This window comes from Diadema antillarum, unplaced genomic scaffold (genome assembly GCF_040938485.1).
Source record: "Diadema antillarum isolate AM-2024a unplaced genomic scaffold, OU_Dant_1.0 seq00002462_RagTag, whole genome shotgun sequence".
In the NCBI taxonomy this organism is placed as follows: domain Eukaryota; kingdom Metazoa; phylum Echinodermata; class Echinoidea; order Diadematoida; family Diadematidae; genus Diadema; species Diadema antillarum.
The window spans coordinates 57,240-79,657 of NW_027273069.1; the positions used below are offsets into that span (position 1 = coordinate 57,240).

General features: G+C 39.0%; 1 protein-coding gene across 1 annotated transcript in view; it reads left to right on the forward strand.

Moving 5' to 3' along the window:
- The window catches only part of LOC139714835 (uncharacterized), a 51,715-nt gene that overhangs the window by 22,646 nt on the left and 6,651 nt on the right, over positions 1-22,418 (forward strand). The window contains exons 11-19 of the mRNA XM_071626490.1: positions 6,191-6,311; positions 14,814-15,014; positions 15,651-15,863; positions 16,358-16,473; positions 18,153-18,327; positions 19,151-19,357; positions 19,834-20,031; positions 20,901-21,056; positions 22,007-22,148. Coding sequence (XP_071482591.1) covers positions 6,191-6,311; positions 14,814-15,014; positions 15,651-15,863; positions 16,358-16,473; positions 18,153-18,327; positions 19,151-19,357; positions 19,834-20,031; positions 20,901-21,056; positions 22,007-22,148 — 1,529 coding nt within the window. The remainder of the gene's footprint in view (positions 1-6,190; positions 6,312-14,813; positions 15,015-15,650; positions 15,864-16,357; positions 16,474-18,152; positions 18,328-19,150; positions 19,358-19,833; positions 20,032-20,900; positions 21,057-22,006; positions 22,149-22,418) is intronic.

Sequence of the window (22,418 nt, forward strand, 5' to 3'; positions counted from 1 at the left end):
TGAACACTTGTAATCCTTCCGAGTTTTGCCAGATGTAGCAACAACTAATGCATGCAAACTGAATTTCTTATAGAGTGATTTCATGTGACGTCATGTTGGCCACCATAATGGTGGCTCCCATAGCAAAGGCGATCAATATTCATTCATGCATGCCTCTCTAACAAAGGTGTTATTTTGCCTTAGGTTTCCCTGAAGTAAACATTGCTGCAGCTTTTGTATGCAATCTTGATTTCTAGTCGGTTTAGGCAATTGACTTCATTAGGCTGCGTTCACATAGAAGTATACGGTATTCGCTATTCGCTATTCGGGCACCCAGTACACCATCACCCGCACCGTCAACTCGCCATCCCATGCAGTGAGGATTTCTTCCTCCTACATCCCAGCAAATCTTATTAACAATTTCTAAACTGCATCAGAATGTCAGTCTACATGCTTATTTTTGCTAAAGGGCAAATCCAGACCAAAATTGTCATTATTTCATAAACGAGAGACGGTATACGCTGCAAGAAAATCGAACAAGCTCATTTCCCACATTGCTATACTATTCTATGCTATTCGGTACATTCAAATAGTGCCCTCTTATGTGAACCGGTGTTACGAAATCCTATCGTTCGATTCAAGCTATTCGCGTGCCCTCGAAAACGAGCCCCAAATACCCAAATAGTATACTTCTATGTGAACGCAGCCTTATGGTGGGCAATTGTGACATCACTGCTAACACTCTATATCAAAATATGATTGTCAGTTGCAGGTTATCTTAATAATTTGTTACGAGATCAAGGGAAGAATTATCCATAAGTTTGACTTGGCACATTAGTGAACTAATCTATTTAACTCCATCTACTCTAATGCCGTGGATTTATCAATGATGGGCTGCAGATGTTTCATGGAAAAGAAGTTGAACCAATTGAGCTTCTACCCACAAGTTTTTCAAAGTACAGTACATCAATTACATAAAGGTGAAAATGTACGAAATAACTCTGGGTCCCGTAACCCTAGGGATCAATGATTCCCATCAATTTTGTTTTATTTTTTTAAAAGATTTTTTCCCCTACTCCAAAGAAGATGGATGCAATAAATTTGAGCACATGCATATTGTACTGCATCAATGCTAATCAAAGGGGTGACAAAGGTATGTGGTAACTTAATCACAACATGGAGACATGATCTTCATCCCAAGAGCATGGATGACCATTGGAAGATTCTACTATTTAGCTGCTATTTGTAGCATTCCCCCCCCCCAAAAAAAAAAAAAAAAAAAAATGAGGGAAAGAAAAAAAATTACATACGAGTGTCTGTCAACAGTTTTCTCTCTTGAATATTAGACCATAAAAAGGTTTTATCAAAGCAAGTCAGAATTGCCTGGAGAGAAGGGGGTGCTTAATCATGAGCGCAGCCAGATTCGTATCATGCGGAATGCCAAGCTGTGTGTGGCCAAACATTCTTTGATATGCTTGGAACACCTCACAGATGAATGTATTGATTAACATGTGGCCATGAAGAGGAGATTTTTTTGACTATATAAGTCAAAACTATTTTCAGTTAGTAGTATATACAACAATCAACAATTTAAAACATTAACAATCACACATTCTATGCAACAAACTCTTTTCATCGGCGAGCCCTGTTCTACTTTTAATGTTGAAGTGCTGCAGTACATCCTGGTAACAGCTTCATGCTAAACTACCGCTGAGCCTGATGAGGCTGACTCTTCAACAAGAATTAAGTTCCAACGTCAGAGGAGCATATGCTGTATCTCAAAAGAGGAAAAAGCAAGGGTATTTAGACCTATACACCGATGGTAGCTGTCTCTTCTCATTGGGCTTCTAATCTAACGTTGGAATGGTGCTCGGTCAGGGGCTTGGTGGGAGCTGCAACTACTCTCTCTCTCTCTCTCTCTCTGCCTGAGGTGATGTGTGGTGTCATAGCTCCTCAAGGTCTTCAAACGATACTCAATGAATCCATGATCCTTGCCATACAGGTATACTCCTGAAATATAAAAATGCATTGTAAGTCAAAGCTTTTTCTTGAGTCTCAACAAATTTGACTTTGGCACAGAGTTGACTATAACTGATGAAGATCTGATAGCAGTAGAAATAGTGTAGTGGCATTCTTATGGAAGAAAACGAGAATAGGTTTATTATAAATGAACGGCGCAACTGGCATGTTGGAACTTAAGTTACATTACGTTACGTTGAAGTTAACGTTCATTGAACCTAAGTCATGGAATCAGGCCAATCTGCACACAACTTTATTAGACATCTATGAGAAGGTACATCACAATCCCCACATTGCCTGTATATTTGCACAATGAGTTAATTAAGAAATAGATGCAATTTCCCTGTAAAGGCCATTTTTTTTTGTTGGGGGGGGGGGGGGGGGGGGTCATGCCCATAATCTGAAAAACTTTGGGTCCTTGCCCCCTAACTAAACAAGGATGATCAGCTCCTCGTTTGGTTGCTTAATTCTGTCCACTAGCTCTTGAGAAAAGTTGAAAATGTTGAAGTTTTTGCAAGCTAGATGAATAAGATACCATGTATGTCACTTAATCTTTCTGCTAAAGAGGGCTAAAAAGTTGTAGATCACATAAACTTACGAGTATAAACTTACATGTCCTTTTGCACCTTGTGTGGTGTCTCACAAAGTGGGGTACTGCATCGCAACTGCCTTGGCTACAACATCCTTTGCTCACTACATGGTATCTGAATTTAAAAAGAAAGCAAGAAAAATGTTAATCATATTCTACGACGCAAACATCAAAAATTTGGAACTCATTTTAATCTTTTAAGGGGCTGAACTATTTCTATGTTTTTTTTCTTGGCATTAATTTCTATTGCTATTCAGTACCACTGTTTCAAGTACATTTATTGCTACTTGAGCCAGATATCAGTTAATACATATGGAAATTTCATGCAGATAGGTTAAGTGTGAATGTGCACAGTTAGTAGAAAAATTTATACAAGATGTGATTATCCATTGAAATTCATGGCACATCAACTCCCACTTTTTTTATTAATCATTGTGATGATTAAATCATAGGTATTAGGACTATTATCAAATCAATATACATGTGGCCCGATGGGGATACCACGAAAATAAGTCAGCGTGGAGTCTTGTACGTACACTCTGTTTACATGTTTCATACAAGTATACCAGTCTTTATTTTTAAATCTATAACCATCACTTCATTAACAATGTTATACTTACCGGTCCCTTCTACTTTCTTTCCTTTTTTTTTTTTTTTTTTTTGGGGGGGGGGGGGCAAATTTTAGTCTGCTTTTCTCTATACTTGAGAAGACCAAAAATAAAAAATAAAAAAAATGAACAGGCAAATTACATGGTTATATATTGGATGGAAATGTACATTGTAGTACAAGACATGACAATGGGAAACTGGTATTCCAGACCAATTTTCAAATTATAATAATAATATATGAATAATAATAATATTTGAAATAATTGAACTTACGCTGTACAGTTTTCTGCTTCCATTTTCAACAACAAATATGCTGCAATGATCTTGATGTGCAGATGTCTCCTCGGAACAGTCAGAACTCCTTCCCTCAGCTTTTGAAGTATCTCTTCCCCCTTGAAGTGATGTGTGTGTTGAATTCCTGGGCAAATAAGTAAAATTTAATGGATTTATGAATAATACAAATGGCATGAGGATAGTAGGTTAATCCAGTTTACATGATAAACTTGAAGAGCAAAATCATTTAACATACATATTTGACATAAGCAACAGCTCTACTTACACAACTCAAGACTGACCATAACATGGTTTTCACTTCTGTCGATACGGCAAGTACACGGTACACATTTTTCTTAAATACAAGTACTAACCTGTCAAGACATTCATTGTCAGAGGGAAGGACAGCTCCAAAACTGCTCCATGAAGTATCTTGAAAATCATCTCTTCAAACAAAATAAAACCAACCAAGCATTCAGTCTCTTAATGTAGCCTCTTATGTAATTACTAAGACTCTAGAATGTAAAATGAATATAAATCAATTTCAAACTAGTCTCCCTTCATTAATCATTGTGGAAAACAACAGAATAGCTTACAGCAGGGTTAATGCAATGGAAGTCCATATCTCAGAGGCTCCTTCGCTGATGTTGGCCCGGTGTTTCCAGCATTCGTCAACCCTGAATTCAATGGCTAGTCGTTGTATGACCACATCTGGTACTTTGCAATCTGGTGATTTGCACCCTCTTCGTGTGACAGAGACTGTACAGCTATCAATATCCGTCTTTGTTCTCCAAATGATGACCCCTACACCGAGTTCCTTTAAATCACCATCACTCCCGAAGAGCTGTCATGTCTACGTCCTTATCTGGAGGAAAGTATGAAAACACAAGGTTCAGAAATGGATTTAGAACTCATTTCCACAAGACAATATGCAGTTGTTTTGTCCACACAAATACTAAGTGAGCACCAATACAAAAGCTAGTAGGCCTAATTACTTTTTAGCTACTTGCATCAGCATATTTAATGTTAGAATTAAAGACCCAAAGATGATCTCTGCCAAATTTCAATCACCTGTAACTTTCATAAAAAACAATGTTGAAAATAGTACCGGTCATCGTCTGCTACAAGGGGGATCGATCTCCATGATGTGTGAGCACGCTGATCTTCAGCTAGAAGTGTGATGTCACAGTGGACCAACACTTAACACGAACAGTACACGCATCATACTTCTTTACCTAGTACAGTAGTAGATGATCACGACACATGACGTGGGAGCTAGTGTACGTGGTATTCTCCCAGCTGTTTGGATGCTCAAATGTAGCGGCAAATAAAAGTCCTTTTTACTACATACAGTGTATATAATGAACAATAATCATAAATCACCAAATTTCACCATTCTTTATTACCGTACTGATCGAGATCACCATCTCATCTGGCAACACAGACCAGTGTCAGTGATTCGGCTGTCAACTCAACAATAGCAATGTATAGTACGTGTCTGGCGCTAGGCGCTTCTAATGTACTGCTTTAGCACAGCTTAGTAACAGTTAGGACCCTATAGTATAAGTTCGATCTCTACACTCGACCACAGTAATCTCTGTGTGATGATATGCTTACGAATGTCAATTCAATGACTAACGACCAACGTTTCATTCATCACTCATTTTTTTCTTTTGAATAGTTCAAGCCCTAGATCCCAACGTGTACAATTAAAGTGTTGTCTAAAGACTCAACGTATTATTAGATCCCAACACCTAGCGTGTACCATCAGCTGAGTTTCGGCCTCGGATTCTAGCTGTTCGTAAGGTGTTCTATGGTATGACCAGCCCCATATAACTGTGTACAAACCATTTTACATTAATTGTTCGAAGGAGCGCCAGTACGGGCCCGGGGTTATTCGTATAGAACCCTAAAGGTAACTTACATAAATGGTCGTTTACGGAGAGGTATAATTAGATATATCTATGGTTTGCTTACCTTCAAAAATGTGAATAATATCTCCGCCCCACTCAATTTGAAGACAGACATTTTCTCCCGTCCATCACGACATCCAGGCTCAGATTCTCACGATTGCACTTACACGCACGTAAATCTGTGATCCTATGCGTAATACACGCACAGCTAGCACACAGCACGCAATCGCACACAGTGTCACAGTCCACGCACAGGCGACGCGTCGCTCTTCAGGTAAACCTGCCCGCGCCCAAGCCAGGGAAATTGCGGCTGGTGATTGGCTTAGAGTAAACACATGACAGGGGAATTCTCAATTTCTATTGGCCTAGCCAAATGCGTTTAATTATGTATTCACTCGGAATTCACTCGGCTTAATTTTCACTCGGAATTCACTCGGCGAATGGGTTTCACACAAATTTCACTCGTTACAAGAGTGAAATTCACTCGACAACGAGTGAAAGTCACTCTTAATTGAGTGAAATTTTATTCACTCCTTCCGAGGAGTGAATTATTCACTCGAAATTTTTTAGAGAGTAGAAAACATTTGAATATGTGCGCCGTCAAGTAGCAATCTCATGGTTAAACGAATAAACAGAGAGCATTTTCACTTTACTGTAGGATTTTAGAGTCCAAGTACTGTCCTGTGCAGTAGGTAACAGCTGTAACCATGCTGCAAAGGGCTTAAGGCAAAAGGGTGCTGGAATGGCTTTGTAATGATAACCGGTTACAGCTGTAATTAATGTTCTCCCAACCACTGTTGAAATGTAGGTTCTCACCGGATCGGAGATCCCTTATGACGTCATTAGCCGCTTCAACGGACTCAACCTGCGGTTCGTGAGCGACGGCTCAGCGCGGAGGACGGGCTTCAGTCTCACTTACGAGGAATTTTGTAAGTTGGCCTATAAAACATCTTAAAGGGACTGTACACTACTGGTTGAGGTGGGGATTTAGGTTTATAACATTCCTAAGCATAGGCGTAGCCAGGATTTTTTAGAGGGGGGTGTTCAAGATTAGATCTATTATTTATTTTAACTGAAAATAATTGATTGACAGGAGAAGCGGGAACGCTTTGGAAGTATGGTGGAGAGAGGGGGTGGGAAGCGGGAAGAAGCTCAAAGGAGTTTTGCCGATAAACATGGAAAATGATAATAATAACGATAATAATAATGACAATAACAATTATGATAATAATGTGAATTCAATCAACTCATCGTTTATTGTCCATATGGGAATTTGTTCTCTTTACATGTAACTCAATGGAAATTACATATTCAGAAGATAAAGAGACATGTAGACATAAAAATAAAACATGCAAATATATGAAAGTGACATTAACAGGAAACAAGGAAAAGGAAATGTCAGATTTAATTATTTCATATCTATCTTAACTATTTCTGTCATTCTGTTTAGTATTATTATTATCATTATTATTATTATCATTATTATTATCATCATAATCATTTTCTAGTACAATTATTATTATTATCATCAATCATTATCGTTATTATTATTGTATCGTGTTCGTAGTGATCTCATCTGAAATTTCATTAACTTAACTTCTCTTTTTTCACGGTATAGAAGTGTGATTTCGTCACCAAAATTCACTATAAGCCTATAAGATAATTCCATCACTTAAGCTATCAGCCGCAAGCTATCAGCCGAATATGACTGTTTGGGCACTTCGCTTGCCGTCCGTAACCATTCTGCGAGCGAGCGACCGAGAAGAAACTTTATTTTCTTTAAAACGTAGATTCGTCATCAAAATACAATAATTGATTTTTATTAAGTACATCTTCATGCCGCATTCGAATATAGTTACCCAAGTAATTCAGGCATGGCAGATCACGCTACTGGAAACCATCTTGTTCCTAGATTTTACGAGCGATGAAAAATTGGAATTTTGTATACTGAGAACAGGGGGGCATTTCATGAAGGAACTTGTCCGATAAAATATCTGACAAGTCAATTATATCCGACAAGTTTTGAGAAATTCTTAAGTCTGATTGGCTGATTTCTCTGAACTTGTCGGACATTTTATCCGACAAGTTCCTTCATGAAACGCCCCCCCCCCCCAGGTTCTAGTGTATTGTTTCTCCATTCTCATGATGGTGTATATTTTATCGGCATCTTCCGTTCTCATATAGTGGGTATGATAGGACTAGGCTATTGGTCACAGGCCATTATCCACAGATGAAATTCATCTATTTTAGGCCAACCTCCGCCCGATTCCTTGCAGTTATATTATATACTAAAATTCTTTATAAGTAAAAGAATAATATGACATTAGATAGAGACACAAGATACAAACCAATTCCCTTTTATAAGAATAGTAACTATCAATATAACCTGCATTGCTTAAGATACTTAAAATGCGAGTGAGCGAAGGTAGCGAACGCTTCCGGGTATTTCTCTTCCACTTTCTTTTTGTTTGCTCTTCTTTCCTTTCTCTTTCCTTTTCTTTTCCTTTCCTACTTTCGTAGATGTTTTGTTGGGTTTTTTGACCAGCCAATTTGAGGGGACATGTGCCCCCCATGCCCCTTCCCGTAGTTATGCCAATGCGACTCATGGGCAATGTGAACTAGTAGGGCCGTCGAAGGCGGCAAACCCACCCCTCTACAGTGTCAGAGCCCTGTTGTTATGAAGGAAATTTATCTTGATTCTTTTTCTTACGAGTTACATTGAATTTTGCTTTAACTTATAGATTTAATGTAGTATCCCAGGAAGTCACTGGGTTAAACATGGTTGGAGTGGTTGAATGCAACTGATTGACAAATCGCCCTTCTCAACATGTATAAACACCGATTACTCAGTGTGTTTTGAGTAAGCCATGATATTAAAAAAAAAAAAAAAAAAAAAAAAAAAAAAAACATCATGGGCTTTACATACTCGGATGGGAATCGAACAAACGACCTCCTGATTACTAGACAGGCGTCATATCCACTAGACTACCGAGCTTTCGCCCGATAGTCAGTGTTGGTCCGAATCCCTTAAAGTTGATAGCAGCGAGTACTGCATATTTTATTCAAATTAATAACTCCACGCAAGGATCATTAATTTAAAAAGAGCCAAATTAATTCAGACATAGCAGAACAATACAATAAGGCAACAGCTTGCCCAGGTAACCCACAATGCGTGTTTTTTGTTTTTTTTTTTTGCCCGTACCTTTCTTGCGGAGGCCACGTCCGCCACGTTTTTTCTGAAAACGGAGGGAGTGGCAACCGCCGGAAGGGAGTACGTCAACGCACGTCGGCCGTACGGTTGCGCAAGGTGTAAGTACGTGGCCCGCACGCTGTTTACGTGCAAAAAAAGTGGGCAAAATTTGAGATCCGTACGTGGGGAGTACCGATTCCGTACGGATTTTGGAACACGCAGACACGTCTTGGCACTTTTAGTGCATGAGGATCTTTCGCTTCGATTGATCGAGCTGCGTGAGGCGCGTGCTCTCTACGGTCAACTCACTGACACCGGGCGTCTTTTATATTTTTTCGTAAAAGACGCACGGTGTCAATTCGTTGTGCGCTCGTTGGCTGTAGAGAGCACGCGCATCATACGTAGTTTGCAGGCACAAACCCTTGTTGGTCGTATTAGGAGTCTGCATGTGCCAAGACTAATACACGCAAAACTGCACTGCAGCCTCTCCCAACAACACAGGGCCTATGGGACAGTGCCGAAGTGGTGCATATAGTAGTCTTGGCGCAGACTCCTCTACGACCAACAAGGGTTTGTGCCTGCAAACTAGGCAATTACTGGCAACGACATCAGGAGAATGACATAACGATTATATGCGAGCGAGCGAAGCGAGCGAGCTTGAAAATTTTAACATTTTACAGTCCCCAAACTGCCGGTTGTAGCTATATTTTTTCGCTTTGGAAATTAAGGGGGCGCAACGGGCGCAACTGCTGACAATTATTACTGGCAGCAACATCGGGAGAATGGCATCACGATTAATGCGAGCGAGCGGAGCGAGCGAGCATGAAAATTTTTGACATTTTACAGTCCCCAAACTGCCGTTTGTGTAGCCATATTTTTTCGCTCTGGAAATTAGGGGGCGCACCGGACACAACTGCTGGCAATTACTGACAGCGACATCAGGAGAATGACATAACGATTATTATGCGAGCGAGCGAAGCGAGCGAACTTGAAAATTTTTGCATTTTACAGTCCCCAAACTGCCGGTTGTAGCTATGTTTTTTTCGCTTTGGAAATTAAGGGGGGGGGGCACCGGGTGCAACTGCTGGCAATTACTTGCAGCAACATTAGGAGAATAACATAAAGATTATAATATGCGAGCGAGCGCAGCGAGTGAGCCTGCAAATTTTGACATTTTACAGTCCCAAAACTGCCGTTGTGTAGCTGTATTTTTTCACTTTGGAAATTAAGGGGAGGGGGGGGGGGGGCGCACCGAGCGCAACTGCTGGCAATTACTGGTACCAACATCAGCAGAATGGCATAGCGATTAAATGCGAGTGAGCTTGAAAATTTTGATATTTTACAGTCCCAAAACTGCCGTTTGTAGCTATACTTTTTTGGCTTTGGAAATTAAGGGGGGTGCAACGGGCGCAACTGCTGTCAATAACTGGCAGTGACATCAGGAGAATAGCATAACAACTAAAAATGTGAGCGAGCGGACCGAGTGAGCTTGAAAATTTTGACATTTTGCAGTCCAAAAACTGCCTTTTGTAGCTATATTTTTACGCTTTGGAAATTGAGAGGGGGCGGATCCGCCACTGGTAGTCAATGGTGTCGGTTTATGTTCATGATTTGGGGAGGTATGACGAGCTAGGGGACGTCGAAGTGACCAAATGGGGGAAGGATATCCAAAATCTGCACTTTAGAACATCCTCTAATATTATTGTTTGTGTTTGTGTGTGTGTGTGTTTTATATACATGAAAAAGTTAGGAAATAGCCCAGGTCAAGTCTTATTATTGGCAATGCAAGGCATTTTGATATAGACTAGTATGTAAAGCAACACTGCAAACTCATTAATGATCTAGCTTTGATATATACGAAGCGTAAGGTACAAAGGTGTACATTCTACATTACATTGCGCAACGTTACAGCGACTCTTTTTGCCGTTCGGATGTTCTGAATACACTGTGCACATCCTGCTTATATTCAGAATGCCAACCAGGAATCATGCGGAATCGTAATATTTTGTCGGCTCAGGACTTTTTGCACAATGTTTCACGTTATATACCTCTTTAATTATGGTTAAAAGAAATCATAGCAAAATATCTTATTTCTTGATCCTCCTTTCATGTCGATTTAAAAAGCAGTTTAGTAACCCTTGAATTACCATTTTGGTATAATCAAGTTTTTTATTCGTTTTTAACGAGCGGATGCGGGGGGGGGGAAGCTTGGCGCCCACCCCCCCCCCCCCACACACACTTAACAGGGATCGAATGTACCACTGTTTTGCATGAAATATAAAGTATGAGGGAAGTGGCAGCAAAAACATGAAGACTTTTTGTTTTTGTTTGTTTGTTTTTTTCTTTTGCTTGTCAGCCGACTTTTGGCGGAAAATCAGACCTTGAAAGAAGGAAGGATTTTTGTTTTTGTTTATCTTATCTTTTGATTTTCTTTCTTCTTGACTGACAGGTGATTTTGACCCCCCCCCCCCCTTTTTAAAAACGTAGCATAGCCCTGAATAATGCCCAAATATATTCAATGAAATGGTAATATGGATCTCCATTTCTTTGTGTGTAACGTACCGGTATTATCTTCCTGTATGTATTGTATTTTTCTGTTTTCTTGATTTAAGTCAATAAAGCAATCATCCCAGAGGCATCGTTCTGTAATGATGGTGGGTGGGGGAGGGACTTGGAGTTGGAATATCTGTGCGAGGGAGCGGAGCGACCGAATGGGGGGAGGGTGTGGGAGAGGGATACCCCCCTCTCAGACGAGGAAGATTTTGCATTTTCAGACCTGAAATTAAGCGATCTGGTGCACACTTTTGGTGAAATTTTGGATTTACATGTTTACAATGTATAGGCCTATACTATTTGACGTTGTCAACGTCTGGGTCATACCTTATGTCGATATTACTGTCTTTGCGAGCGAGCGAAGCGAGCGAGCGCTTGAGAAAATTATGTATACATTATCCTACAAGACTATTCAGCTCTATTACCTATCTGGAGGCGGGCGTACGAACGTCATGCAATATGCCAAAATTGATGCAATCACATTTCTGCTTCCTCCATTTTTTCCCTCAAATTTCAGGGGGGGGGGGTGATTGTACAGGCCATCCCCCCTCCTCCATTTCAGGGGGGGGGGGGATATATCCCCCCCATCCCCCCTCCCCCGGGATTTAGGCCCATGGTGTGTGTGTGGGGGGGGGGGGGGGCAATGCACGGTGCAATGTGCGTCCCTCAAGAACATACATGCATCCCCCAGTAATATTGGAGGTGTTCATAAAGGGGCATTAAATGCAAATAATTTGATATTAAATGATTTTAGACATTAAGTGTAAAATCTTAGTCGATACCTAGCTGAATCATTACAAAAAATCTTTCATTGCAACAACTTCCTATTTTCGTCCTTGCACAGATGCACTGCGTTTGCGAATAAAATATTCCCACATCAGACACTACAGAACAGAACTAACTTAGGTCTGCTGATACTGGCACGTCATGACAGGGCTATTAGGAGTGTCGATCGTGGAAAAATTAGGAACTTTTAGTTTTGTGCGCCTCCGCCAAAAAAAAAGAAGAAAAGAAAAAACCCGGATATGAATGGGTCTAATAATTATATTATCAAAACTCATTCAAATTATTGCATATCTTTATCTTCAAAATTTGTGGTCAAATCATGAGACAGAGTACTAGTAGTTTAACTTTGGAGGAATAAAAATTATTCACTTTCCGGAAATGGAAGTGGCAGCTAAAGGCTTTTGTTTTTATATTAGTGTTAATAGTCTGGATCCCCCCCCCCCCCCACACACACACACACAAATTAGCTTAAATGAACTTCAATTATTAAGAACAAAAAATCGAAATTTGAGGCACTGCATTGTGTAGCGTTTTTTCTCACTTTATTTTGGGAAAATAAGGAAGTTGATAATTTGGCAAAAAGCCGAAAGGTTCAGCTCCCCTCCCCTCCGCAGGCGAAATTGTGCTCGTATAACCAATGTTACTACTAGTAATGTACTACTAGTTGTGTATGAAGCATCAGTATAGTTAAGACTTAAGACCCCAATTTCATGAATTACTTTTACAAAAGATAATGGAGAGGGGAAGACCGGATAGATCGCCGTTTTTGGTGTAACGCCTGCCATGCATATGGAAAAGGGCGCAAAACAGCATTGGATAAGTAACCGACGCATTTTGTGTATAAACAAATGGGAGAACCTGACCCAGACCACACCCGTGTAGCCAGGGAGACGATGGGTGTGGTCGCCCCCAAAACGCAAAAAAAAAAAAACAAGGAAACGAAAAAACATGAAGAAAAAAAGGAGTAAAAAAGACAAAAAGGTGAGGAAAAGAAAGAAGAGAAGAAGTAGAAACGTCGACGCTTCGATAATACACAAAGCGCGTCACAGAATCGGTATAGCATGCATTGCACACACATGAATGCATCATACACAATGGTACCGCGTACGGTATAATACCGGTAAACGGTGAACATTATGCGCAATGTATCTTCGCGATTCGGCCAGAAAGCAAAGCAGGGAAGAGAGAGAGAGAGAAAGAAAATGAACACAAAAGAAAGGAAAGGCGGAATTCAAAACGGAAATAAAGGCGGTAAAGACAGCTTTTGTTTCATTTTTTAACATCTAAACATTGTTGAAGAGGGGTGTTGAACAGCTCAAACACCTCCCTTTTGCCCAAGGGAGGTGTTTGAACACCTCAAACACCCCCATTTTGGCAAAGGGGGGTGTTTGAACACCCAAAACACCCCCCCTCGCTACGCCCTTGTTCCTAAGTGAGATAATGAAAGAGCATGTAATTTTAAGAAGGATTCAACGTTTATTTGATGAAAATTGGTTTTCAAATACCTGAGATATCCAAAAAAGTGATGATAATAAAAGGCGACAGGCCGCGCCTTTTATTAGGATCTCTTTGTTTCACCTTGTCTTTTGATATATCAGCCATTTCAAAACCGATTTTCATCAAATAAACTTTTGATACCCCTTAGAATTGCATGCTCTTTGACATCTCATAGAGTGATTTCTGAATATCTCGCAAAATGTTAAACGCTAAATCCTCACCTCACCCAGTTACTGTACAGTACCTTTAAAACTTCCATTATCCGGGATACTCTATAATCCAGAGGTCCCCAAGCGGTGAAGAAAAAAAGAAAACAAAAGCCCAGTGATTTGAAAAATTATATCTCTTACAAAAACTATGCAGTATTATGATTTTCATTTTCTGCAAAATGTTTCAATTTTTCGCACGCATTTGTGCCTTCCTCTTCCTTAATTGGGCAGTTTGTAAATGCATTGGATGTACTTTGATTTCGTTTTTGATTTGATTTTAGATTTGTGTGTGTGTGTGGTTTTTTTTTTTTTTTGGGGGGGGGAGGGGATGATACAATGAATGGCTGCAATCGAGACGATTGGAACTATATAAGAAGAATATTGATCGAGGGAATGCATGATTACGGATAAATATAAGAATAAAGAAATGAATGAATGAATATACAATCACAATGAGTTACTCATGCCTTCTGCATGACATAGTTTAAGTGCTTCAAGGTACTATACGTCACAAGAAGTAAACAAGTGCAATAAGTAGAATGGGAGGCAAAATTTAAAGGGGCATTCCAGACGATTTTCATAATTTCACATCGTGTAGTACATAAATCGACAGCTCCATGTATAGATTTGTGGAATTTATTGTGGTCTTTGAGCAGAGAAACCAATACTCTGTTAAATCTTTGAAAATTACACTGAACAGTCTTGATGGCACAGGAACCTCACATATTTCAGAAATGTAGTGTTACAATGCCGCTTGATTAACAAGTTCACATGTGTAGAATGTATGCATACCTTCTTCTTTTGTTCTGTTTTCTCTGTTTTGAGTCCCAACCTATGCATTCTTATGGTGAGGCTGCCATGTCATCATCCGTGTTCACTGCAATTTGTTATATATTTTAAAAACATTCTTATTCCTCATCCCAGTCACTATAAATTATTCTGAAACCCTGTATCCAGTGTAAGTAATTTATCGTTGTTCAAATGTAAAAATCCGAAAATCATCCGGAGGTCTCCTTTAACACAATGTCAGTGTAAACGGATGCAAAAGACCAATTTCGTGAATACATAAAGGAAAATGAATTGTTAAATGACGAAAGAATCTATTCAATAGTCGGATCTAATGAATAACAAATGAAAAAAACAACAACAACGAAGTAAAACAAAATAGAGAAGTTTCTGTTCTCTTGCTAACATAGTTACCTGTCCCGAGGGATACGAGTACAATCCCGCGAACGAGACCTGCTACAAGTTCGTCACCACGCCTACGCCCTGGTTCAATGCTCGCTACGACTGCGACGACGTCGCCGACGGAGATCTGGTCGTGATCAACGACCAGGCCGAGAACGATTACGTCATGAATAAGATGCGATCTCTGCAGAACAACAGTATCTGGATTGGTGAGAAACTCATTGTAATGACATAACTAACATGTGGCATTAAGCTAGTCGTCGCTTTTAGAAACCGGTTTAACCATAAAAATGACTTTGTGGAAGAATCGTTTTGCTTGTGAATATTTTTTTTTTTTAAATTTGTTCCCAATTTCTTCTTCTTTTCTTCTTTTTTTTCCTATAGTGGACAGTGCACATTGATACAAATGACCTTTCCTTTTTTTCACAGTTGGTTAAACATTTCACTTGTTTTCAAAGCAGCATAATAATAGTGCATGCATAAACTTGCTCGATGCTACAATTTCGGTTATTTATGTTCATACACAGAATGAACTCGCGTATAGATCAGGTGACCAGACTTTAGGCTGTCAATCGACAATACGTCGTTCATCCATTTCATTGTTTTGTATGTAATTCATTGACAACCCTTTTCTATTCTATTGCTAAATACCAGGCTTGATTATCAAGTCATTCGCTAGTAAGACCTAGTACTATTTATATGAATTTTACGAATTATTATTACATCACGGATGCAGAACTATAACGATGCTTGATTACAAATGAACTTTTCCAACGTATGTGCAAAGTGGAAGAGGAAAATGGCTGATTATCTATATACTCTTTCTTAAACAACTATTATGCAAGGCTTCTACGATGCTGCCATCTACGGTCAGTGGGCGTGGGTCGATTGTGCCGAATCGTCGGATTTCGGCAATTCCCGCTGGGAGCTGGGTACTGCGCCGAGCAACACATCCAGTAACGGCCGAAATTATGCGTACATGTCTACAGAGACTGGTCTCTATGGAAACGATGTGTGGACGACGGAGCGGCCTTATGTGTGCGAAATCACGAGGAAGAGTGAGTTAAAAACGATGATTTTAGATAAAACGGACCCGTTTTCTTTGCCGTACGGCACTCTGATGTCACGAAATATAACTATAATTTTAAATTAGCAGTGTAAACGTTATCGTGCACAATATCCCTTTGTCATCACGATAAATGTTTCTCATGCTTTTTCTTGTCAGTCAAGGTTAACATCTTATATCAATGCTGACTTGATGTTAAGGTTGGATGACTTAAAAAAATAGCCATGATATAGTGTGCAATAATATTATTTGATAACGGACATTATCAAAATAAAGTTAACATCAATCTTGATTTGACTATTTCCCAGACGATGAGATGTTGACTGTGATTTTGAATGATGTCGTGACGTTAGCAAAGAGTAAAATATGTAAACAGCCGAAATTTGTTTAACTTTTTCCTGAAATCTTTTCTCTAATATTTTCTTTTTTTTTCTATTGACGTCATAATGGGTCTACTTATCTCTCTTTGTGTCGTCATCCTCAAAGACTACGTCGACTCTGACTGCTACCCGTCCAACTTCCGAGTCACGTTGGTTGATTCCCGCGAGGTTGTTCTGTCTTTCGACCTTTCCCCGTACCTCTGTGACGTAGCTGGTTACAATGTAAGTTTCTCTTTAAGCATGTTAAGGTTGCGAGGTTGCCCTGGCTTTCGACGTTTCCCAATACCTCTGTGACGTAGCTATTTACAATGTAAGTTTCTCTTTAACACACCTGCCTGTTTTATTGTCTCTAGCCTCGTTTTTACACAGTAGGAAGTTGAACGTCAGTGGGTTTGATACGGAGGTAGTCTGCCTAGGATTCTACCATGGCCCCGGGCCGGGTTTGGCTGTTGATGGTGGTATCACCACCGTTAAAGGGTCGTTAAAGACGTTTTACAAATGGTTTGAGAAGACAGATATGACAGAGAGATATAGATAGATAGATAGATAGATAGATAGATAGATAGATAGATAGATAAATAAATAAATAAATAGATGGATAGATAGATAGATAGATAAAGAGAGAGAGAGAGAGAGGGAGGGAGAGAAAGAGAGAGAGAGTGGGAGGGAGGGAGAGAGAGTAGCGACCTCCACTCCTCAAAATCAAAATAATTCCCAGGAAAAAAAAAAACAGAAACCTATTTCTACGTCAACTGTTCACTTGTATATCCTTTATACAACAAAGTGCGTTTCCAAAATTACTGTAAAATAAATACGAAACAACGTAGCTGCAATGTTTCTACAAAAAAAGAAACCCATCTGGAGGGCAAAGACATTATCATTCTTACAAAATAATAAAAACAAATAAGTGCACTCCAATAGTTACTATGGTTACGCAGTGCCCTTGTCACCGATATAGAGATATGTGAACAGGCAATAAACAAAACACCCCCTCAAATTTTGCTCAGTCGCCTCTTGTTATAACGAAGTCCCATGGGCCGGCAGCTTTCTTTCGTTAAGTCGAAATTTCGTTCAAACCGAAAAAACAACAAAACGGTAATAACCATAAAAAAGCGGCTAATGTACTATAATTTCGATTTTCTGTAACCGGAAATTTCGTTATAACCGTGTTTTGCTGTATTAATGCACTGAATGTCTCCATCGCTCGTCAAAGTATGGGCTGTCATTTTTTGTTCCTTTAGTTATCTGCGTTCAGATGATATTACTTCGTGAAAGTGATAGTGATAGTGCTGTGGTGTCCTCTACTTGTACTGATCCATAATACTATGCAAATAAACATTTTATTCTGTTATATTTCACCGCTGTTCTTTATTCGTTCTAATTTGGATATTTTTCAGTATTTGCCTGTCAGTTGGTCTGTGTGCCTCTCGGCCGCTTTTCGGTTCATCTTCCCTCCCCCTTTTCTTTCTTTTTGCTCCTCTTTACACCATTAGTTCTGTGACTTCCATTAGAAAAGAAAATTAACAAGAAAAAGAAGAGAAAAAGAAAAAAGAGGAAGATGAAAAAGAAGTTGAACTTATACAGTATTTTCTAAAATAATTGTGATTATTTATGATAATGAGAATATACTTATGTTAGAAATTGTCAATGTATAGTATGTGTTTGTTTCGCTGTGAATGTTAATATTGTGCAATGAATACGTTTGATAACCTCTATTTCTTTCATTCTTTGTATTTATACAATCGTGTACATATATTATAGAAATCATGCTTATTTCTGAAAAATTTCTGCAATTGAGCCTGCGGGCTGCAATGGATATTAATCAATAAAATACACTTTCAATTCAATTCAATTCTCTTCTCTTCATCTAATGATCTCGTTTCTTTTCACACGTGACGCAGATGCGATACAACACTTCCGGTTCTTACGTCGAGATGTACATAGATGGCGCCCTTACCGATTCCGTGGTGGTGTCAAACCTCGACCCGTTCACCACGTATCTATTTGAGATCATTCCCTGCACGATCTCCTTCGGTTGCTATGGTTACTCCACGGCTCTCTCTGTCCTAGCTACAAGTATGAACTGTTAACCCGAAATGAATACTGAAAAACGAAGAATAATCAAATTCGTCAATGTAGACACGTTTCGCACAATTATAGCGTATTGCACGTATTATTATTCTGAATCAAAATAATGGAAGGCACAGAACTAATGTTTTCCTTGTTTGATATCATTAAGATAGAACCTCTGAGGCAAATTAAGCATGCCAGCTGACAAATTATTTGGCAAAGGGGTAAAACTCGTTGAAGAAAATAAACAACCGCTTGTACTTAACACAAACAATCTTCTAAATGGTACCTTACTGCCTATGTCCCAGTTTGTTAGTTTTTCCATTATCATTCCAAAGTCTGTTATTTTGTTTTTATCAATGAATGTAATTTTTTTTACAGTTCTAAATCATGTCTGAAAATGACAAGTCTTTACCTCTTACAGAAATAGAAGAACGTTAGTAATGGTTACAATTCGAAGCAAGACAAAGTAATCTTTCATTTTCATCCTTATTCTAAAGACGGAAGAGTTTTTGACTGTCTTGTAACTTTAAATTAATTCATCAATATGAAGATCAAACTGATTGCTCACGCTTTTCGCGTTTCATTTTTTTTTTATCTTATATCAGTTTCGTTTAAGGTAAGATTAAAAGTTGACAATGCTCTAATATCCAAGACATGCAGTTGTGAGTGAAATGCAGTACATGTACTTCGTTATTTATAACTCGGTTGCTAGAGTTTGTATACCAGCCGCGGTCAATGGTAAACCAGTATTTCGATTAAATCTACAATTTTGATCTATCGATAAAGTTCTATTTATGGATGCATAACTTTACTTAACAATCTCCAGCAACCTGTCCAGCGGATTACGAAGAAGGACCCACCGGTCACTGCTATCGATTCCGGCTTCTGGACTACGGCTCTTGGTGGTCGACAGGGAGGCGGACTTGCGACATCGAAGCCGATTCTGACCTCGTCATCATCAACGACCAGGTGGAAATCGACTACCTTCGGCAGAGAACAACAGAGCTTAACTCGAACATGACCTGGTGGATAGGTAGGTACAGGAACGCAATGATAGCACGAATTTAAGCATGAAGAGGGGTTTGATAAAGAAGACGAAAATGATATCGACCATGTCCATCTTTTGTAGGTCCTTATTTCAAAGTTACAGATCTACAAAAATGTTAGTTTATAAAACAAATAGCACACGTGCACTGGACTACTTGCTGCACAGAATACTTGCCCATGGATAGACTTGAGATGTAAAGTACAGTGTCTATCTATCATCTTGCAAAGTTCAGATTCAGATTCAGATTCAAATTAAAATCTATTGTCATGCACAAAATAAAATATAATGGCATAAAATTTACATTCTGGCAGTTTCGGTTACAACCAATAACAATGTCTACATAGCTTTTACAAACGAAATGACTTACATCTTTGTAATTAAAACCTCTCTTTTTCTTGCGTTGTAAGAAATCACACTTACTTTGTTCCGTAAATTCCTTTCTCGCTCCACTGTTTGACCAGGTTATTCGGATCAGTCCGTAGAGGGCGATTGGCGCTGGGTGGACTGCAGTTCTGCTACAGAGTGGCAGGAGGAGCTCTGGGGACCCGGTTACCCGGGCAACGGACGAGAGGATTGCGGCGCGCTGGAGCCAAACGGTGAAGTCGCCTCGCTCGTCTGCGATTTGGCGCTCAGTTACATCTGTGAAATCTCTCCTAAAGGTAATATCAGAATAATCGGCTTTACCATTTGTTTTGTGATGAAACATGATCATAAATTCTTAGGCTACTTCGAAACGATCAGATTGTTTTAATTGTTAATATTATGCACGATGTGGTAGGCCTAATTATTGTCCATCTATGTTACATTTATGTCTTATAACTTCAATTGTAGCATAAACGTTAGCATTGTTTCACTTTAGCACAAAATGATATAATAACATTTGAATGATATGGAAAAAATATGATGTAATAGCCTGTCCTAGCACAGGGTATATCTATAACGTTATTTAGTACATGTTACACAAGATTAGGTTTTGATTACAACAACTTATACATTTATGAATGTCAAGATTTTCGACTTATAATGTAATATAATAGAAAATGTAATTGCGTTAACGTTAGTATATCATTCGAATTTCAAAGATACTTCAACAGCAGTAGTCGTTCTCGTAAGCAAGATTGATGCGAGAGCGTTGCCCGACATATCAATACCTCATAAAACTGCCAGCAAAATTCCTCGGATTGAGGGAAAGGGAAACAGATTTCCTGAAGAGCTTTACGACTATTTTTTTTTTTCACTAAACAGGCAAAGAAGAATTAGCAGTTTCACATTTTATGACACTATAACGCAAAGGAAGAATGGGCAGAGAGAGCTAGATCTTAAGGTGGGGACAAAAACAGTGAAAAAAAAAAGTTTGGAGAAAATGATGAAAACAGCTGGCCATTACCAGGCATATACAATGTACATAAAGCTCCAGCACCGTGATCTTGACAATTGTAATTAATGGGTGCATAATAATACAACAAGTAAGACAATTATTGATTTTTGACCGTTTTCTGTCTGGATGTCCACACACACTAACCTGCAGGTTTTGACCTGACGGAAGCAAATCCAAGTGGACTGGCCGCCACCAGCACATCAACCGGTCTTGAGGTCACGTGGGCTGTGTCAAGCGTCAGCTGTGATGTAGTCGGGTACAGGGTCACCTATGGCTTGGCTCAGGATGGAGCAGACACCAGCTTCGGTAAGTAGTAGGGCGCCACGAACGTTTGAATGGAAAAGGAAATGAATGAATGAATGAATGAATGAGTGAATGAATGAATGAATGAATGAATGAATGAACGAACGAACGAAATAACGAATAAATGTATTAGTCAATAAATAGATTAATGAATCAATCCATACATCCATCAGGTAATAAATTAATCAATCATCAACTGATTATTTAACTACATGAGTTAATGAATGAATGAATATAATAAATGAACATAATGAATGAATGAATAAGTTAATGAATTTAATAACTGAATATTCATCAATTAAACAACAAAGGTGTGAATTGATATTGTCTGTTATAATCGACATTAAAATGCTTCCACATTGGCAATTCACTGAATGTGATACAGTTATTGTTTAAATGAAAGTCGTTTGAGACAAGATAAAAAAAGATTCAGATAATACAATGAACTTACGCATAAAGTGATTTGCTACCACAACACCAAGCAGTACTAATTCCACGGTGCAACTGAGCATGAGAAACATTCTCTCTTTCTCCAAGTTACGAAGATGCTTTGAAGATTGCAGTGGATTTAAAATTGTTTTGAAAAGTAAATCTAAAGCTGTAGATTTTAGATATTTGATGATTTTAACGCTATTAGCTTGGTATCATTTAACAAAGACAACAATCAGTAATGTATATTTACGTGGCTTATACATCACGCTGTACTCTTAACGTATAGGGCCTACTTCAAAGGTCAAAACCACAGAATACGATCACAGTGAAATGGTACGCTAAGGAAATCAAAATACTGTTTGGATAGAATATCAATAAAAGGAGAATATTGAAACTCAAATAAACATGGACCAGCAGTGTAAATTTGTTCTATTCATTTCTATAACATCGTAAGTTCATCGCACTTTTGAGTGTGTTACTCACTTTTTCAATCTGGATTAAAATGTCACATTACTATACAGTGGTTGTGTATGGGGGAGACACGAACAGCGCCACCATCGACGATGTAGTCAGTGGTAGTACCTATTCCGTGACAGTGAACGCAATTCTCTCGCAGGACTACGAGCTGTCGCCTATCGATCCTGTCTTGGTAACATTCGGTATGTCAAAATAATTGACACCTTTCTTCCCCCTTCCCCCCCCCCCCCCCCCCCCCCCCCCCCCCCTCTATCTCTCTATTTGATGTAATTGGGTGAAAATAGGAAAAATTGTCGTATTCCTTTCTCTTTCTCGCCATCTTTTATGCGATTATTCAAGCCTGAAAGACCTCCGTCTTTCCTCCCATTACTCCTCCCTCTCTCTCTCTTTCTTGAATATCATAAGACAAATTAAGACAAACACTTAACAAATATGTTTTTCTTCTATGGATCTCTC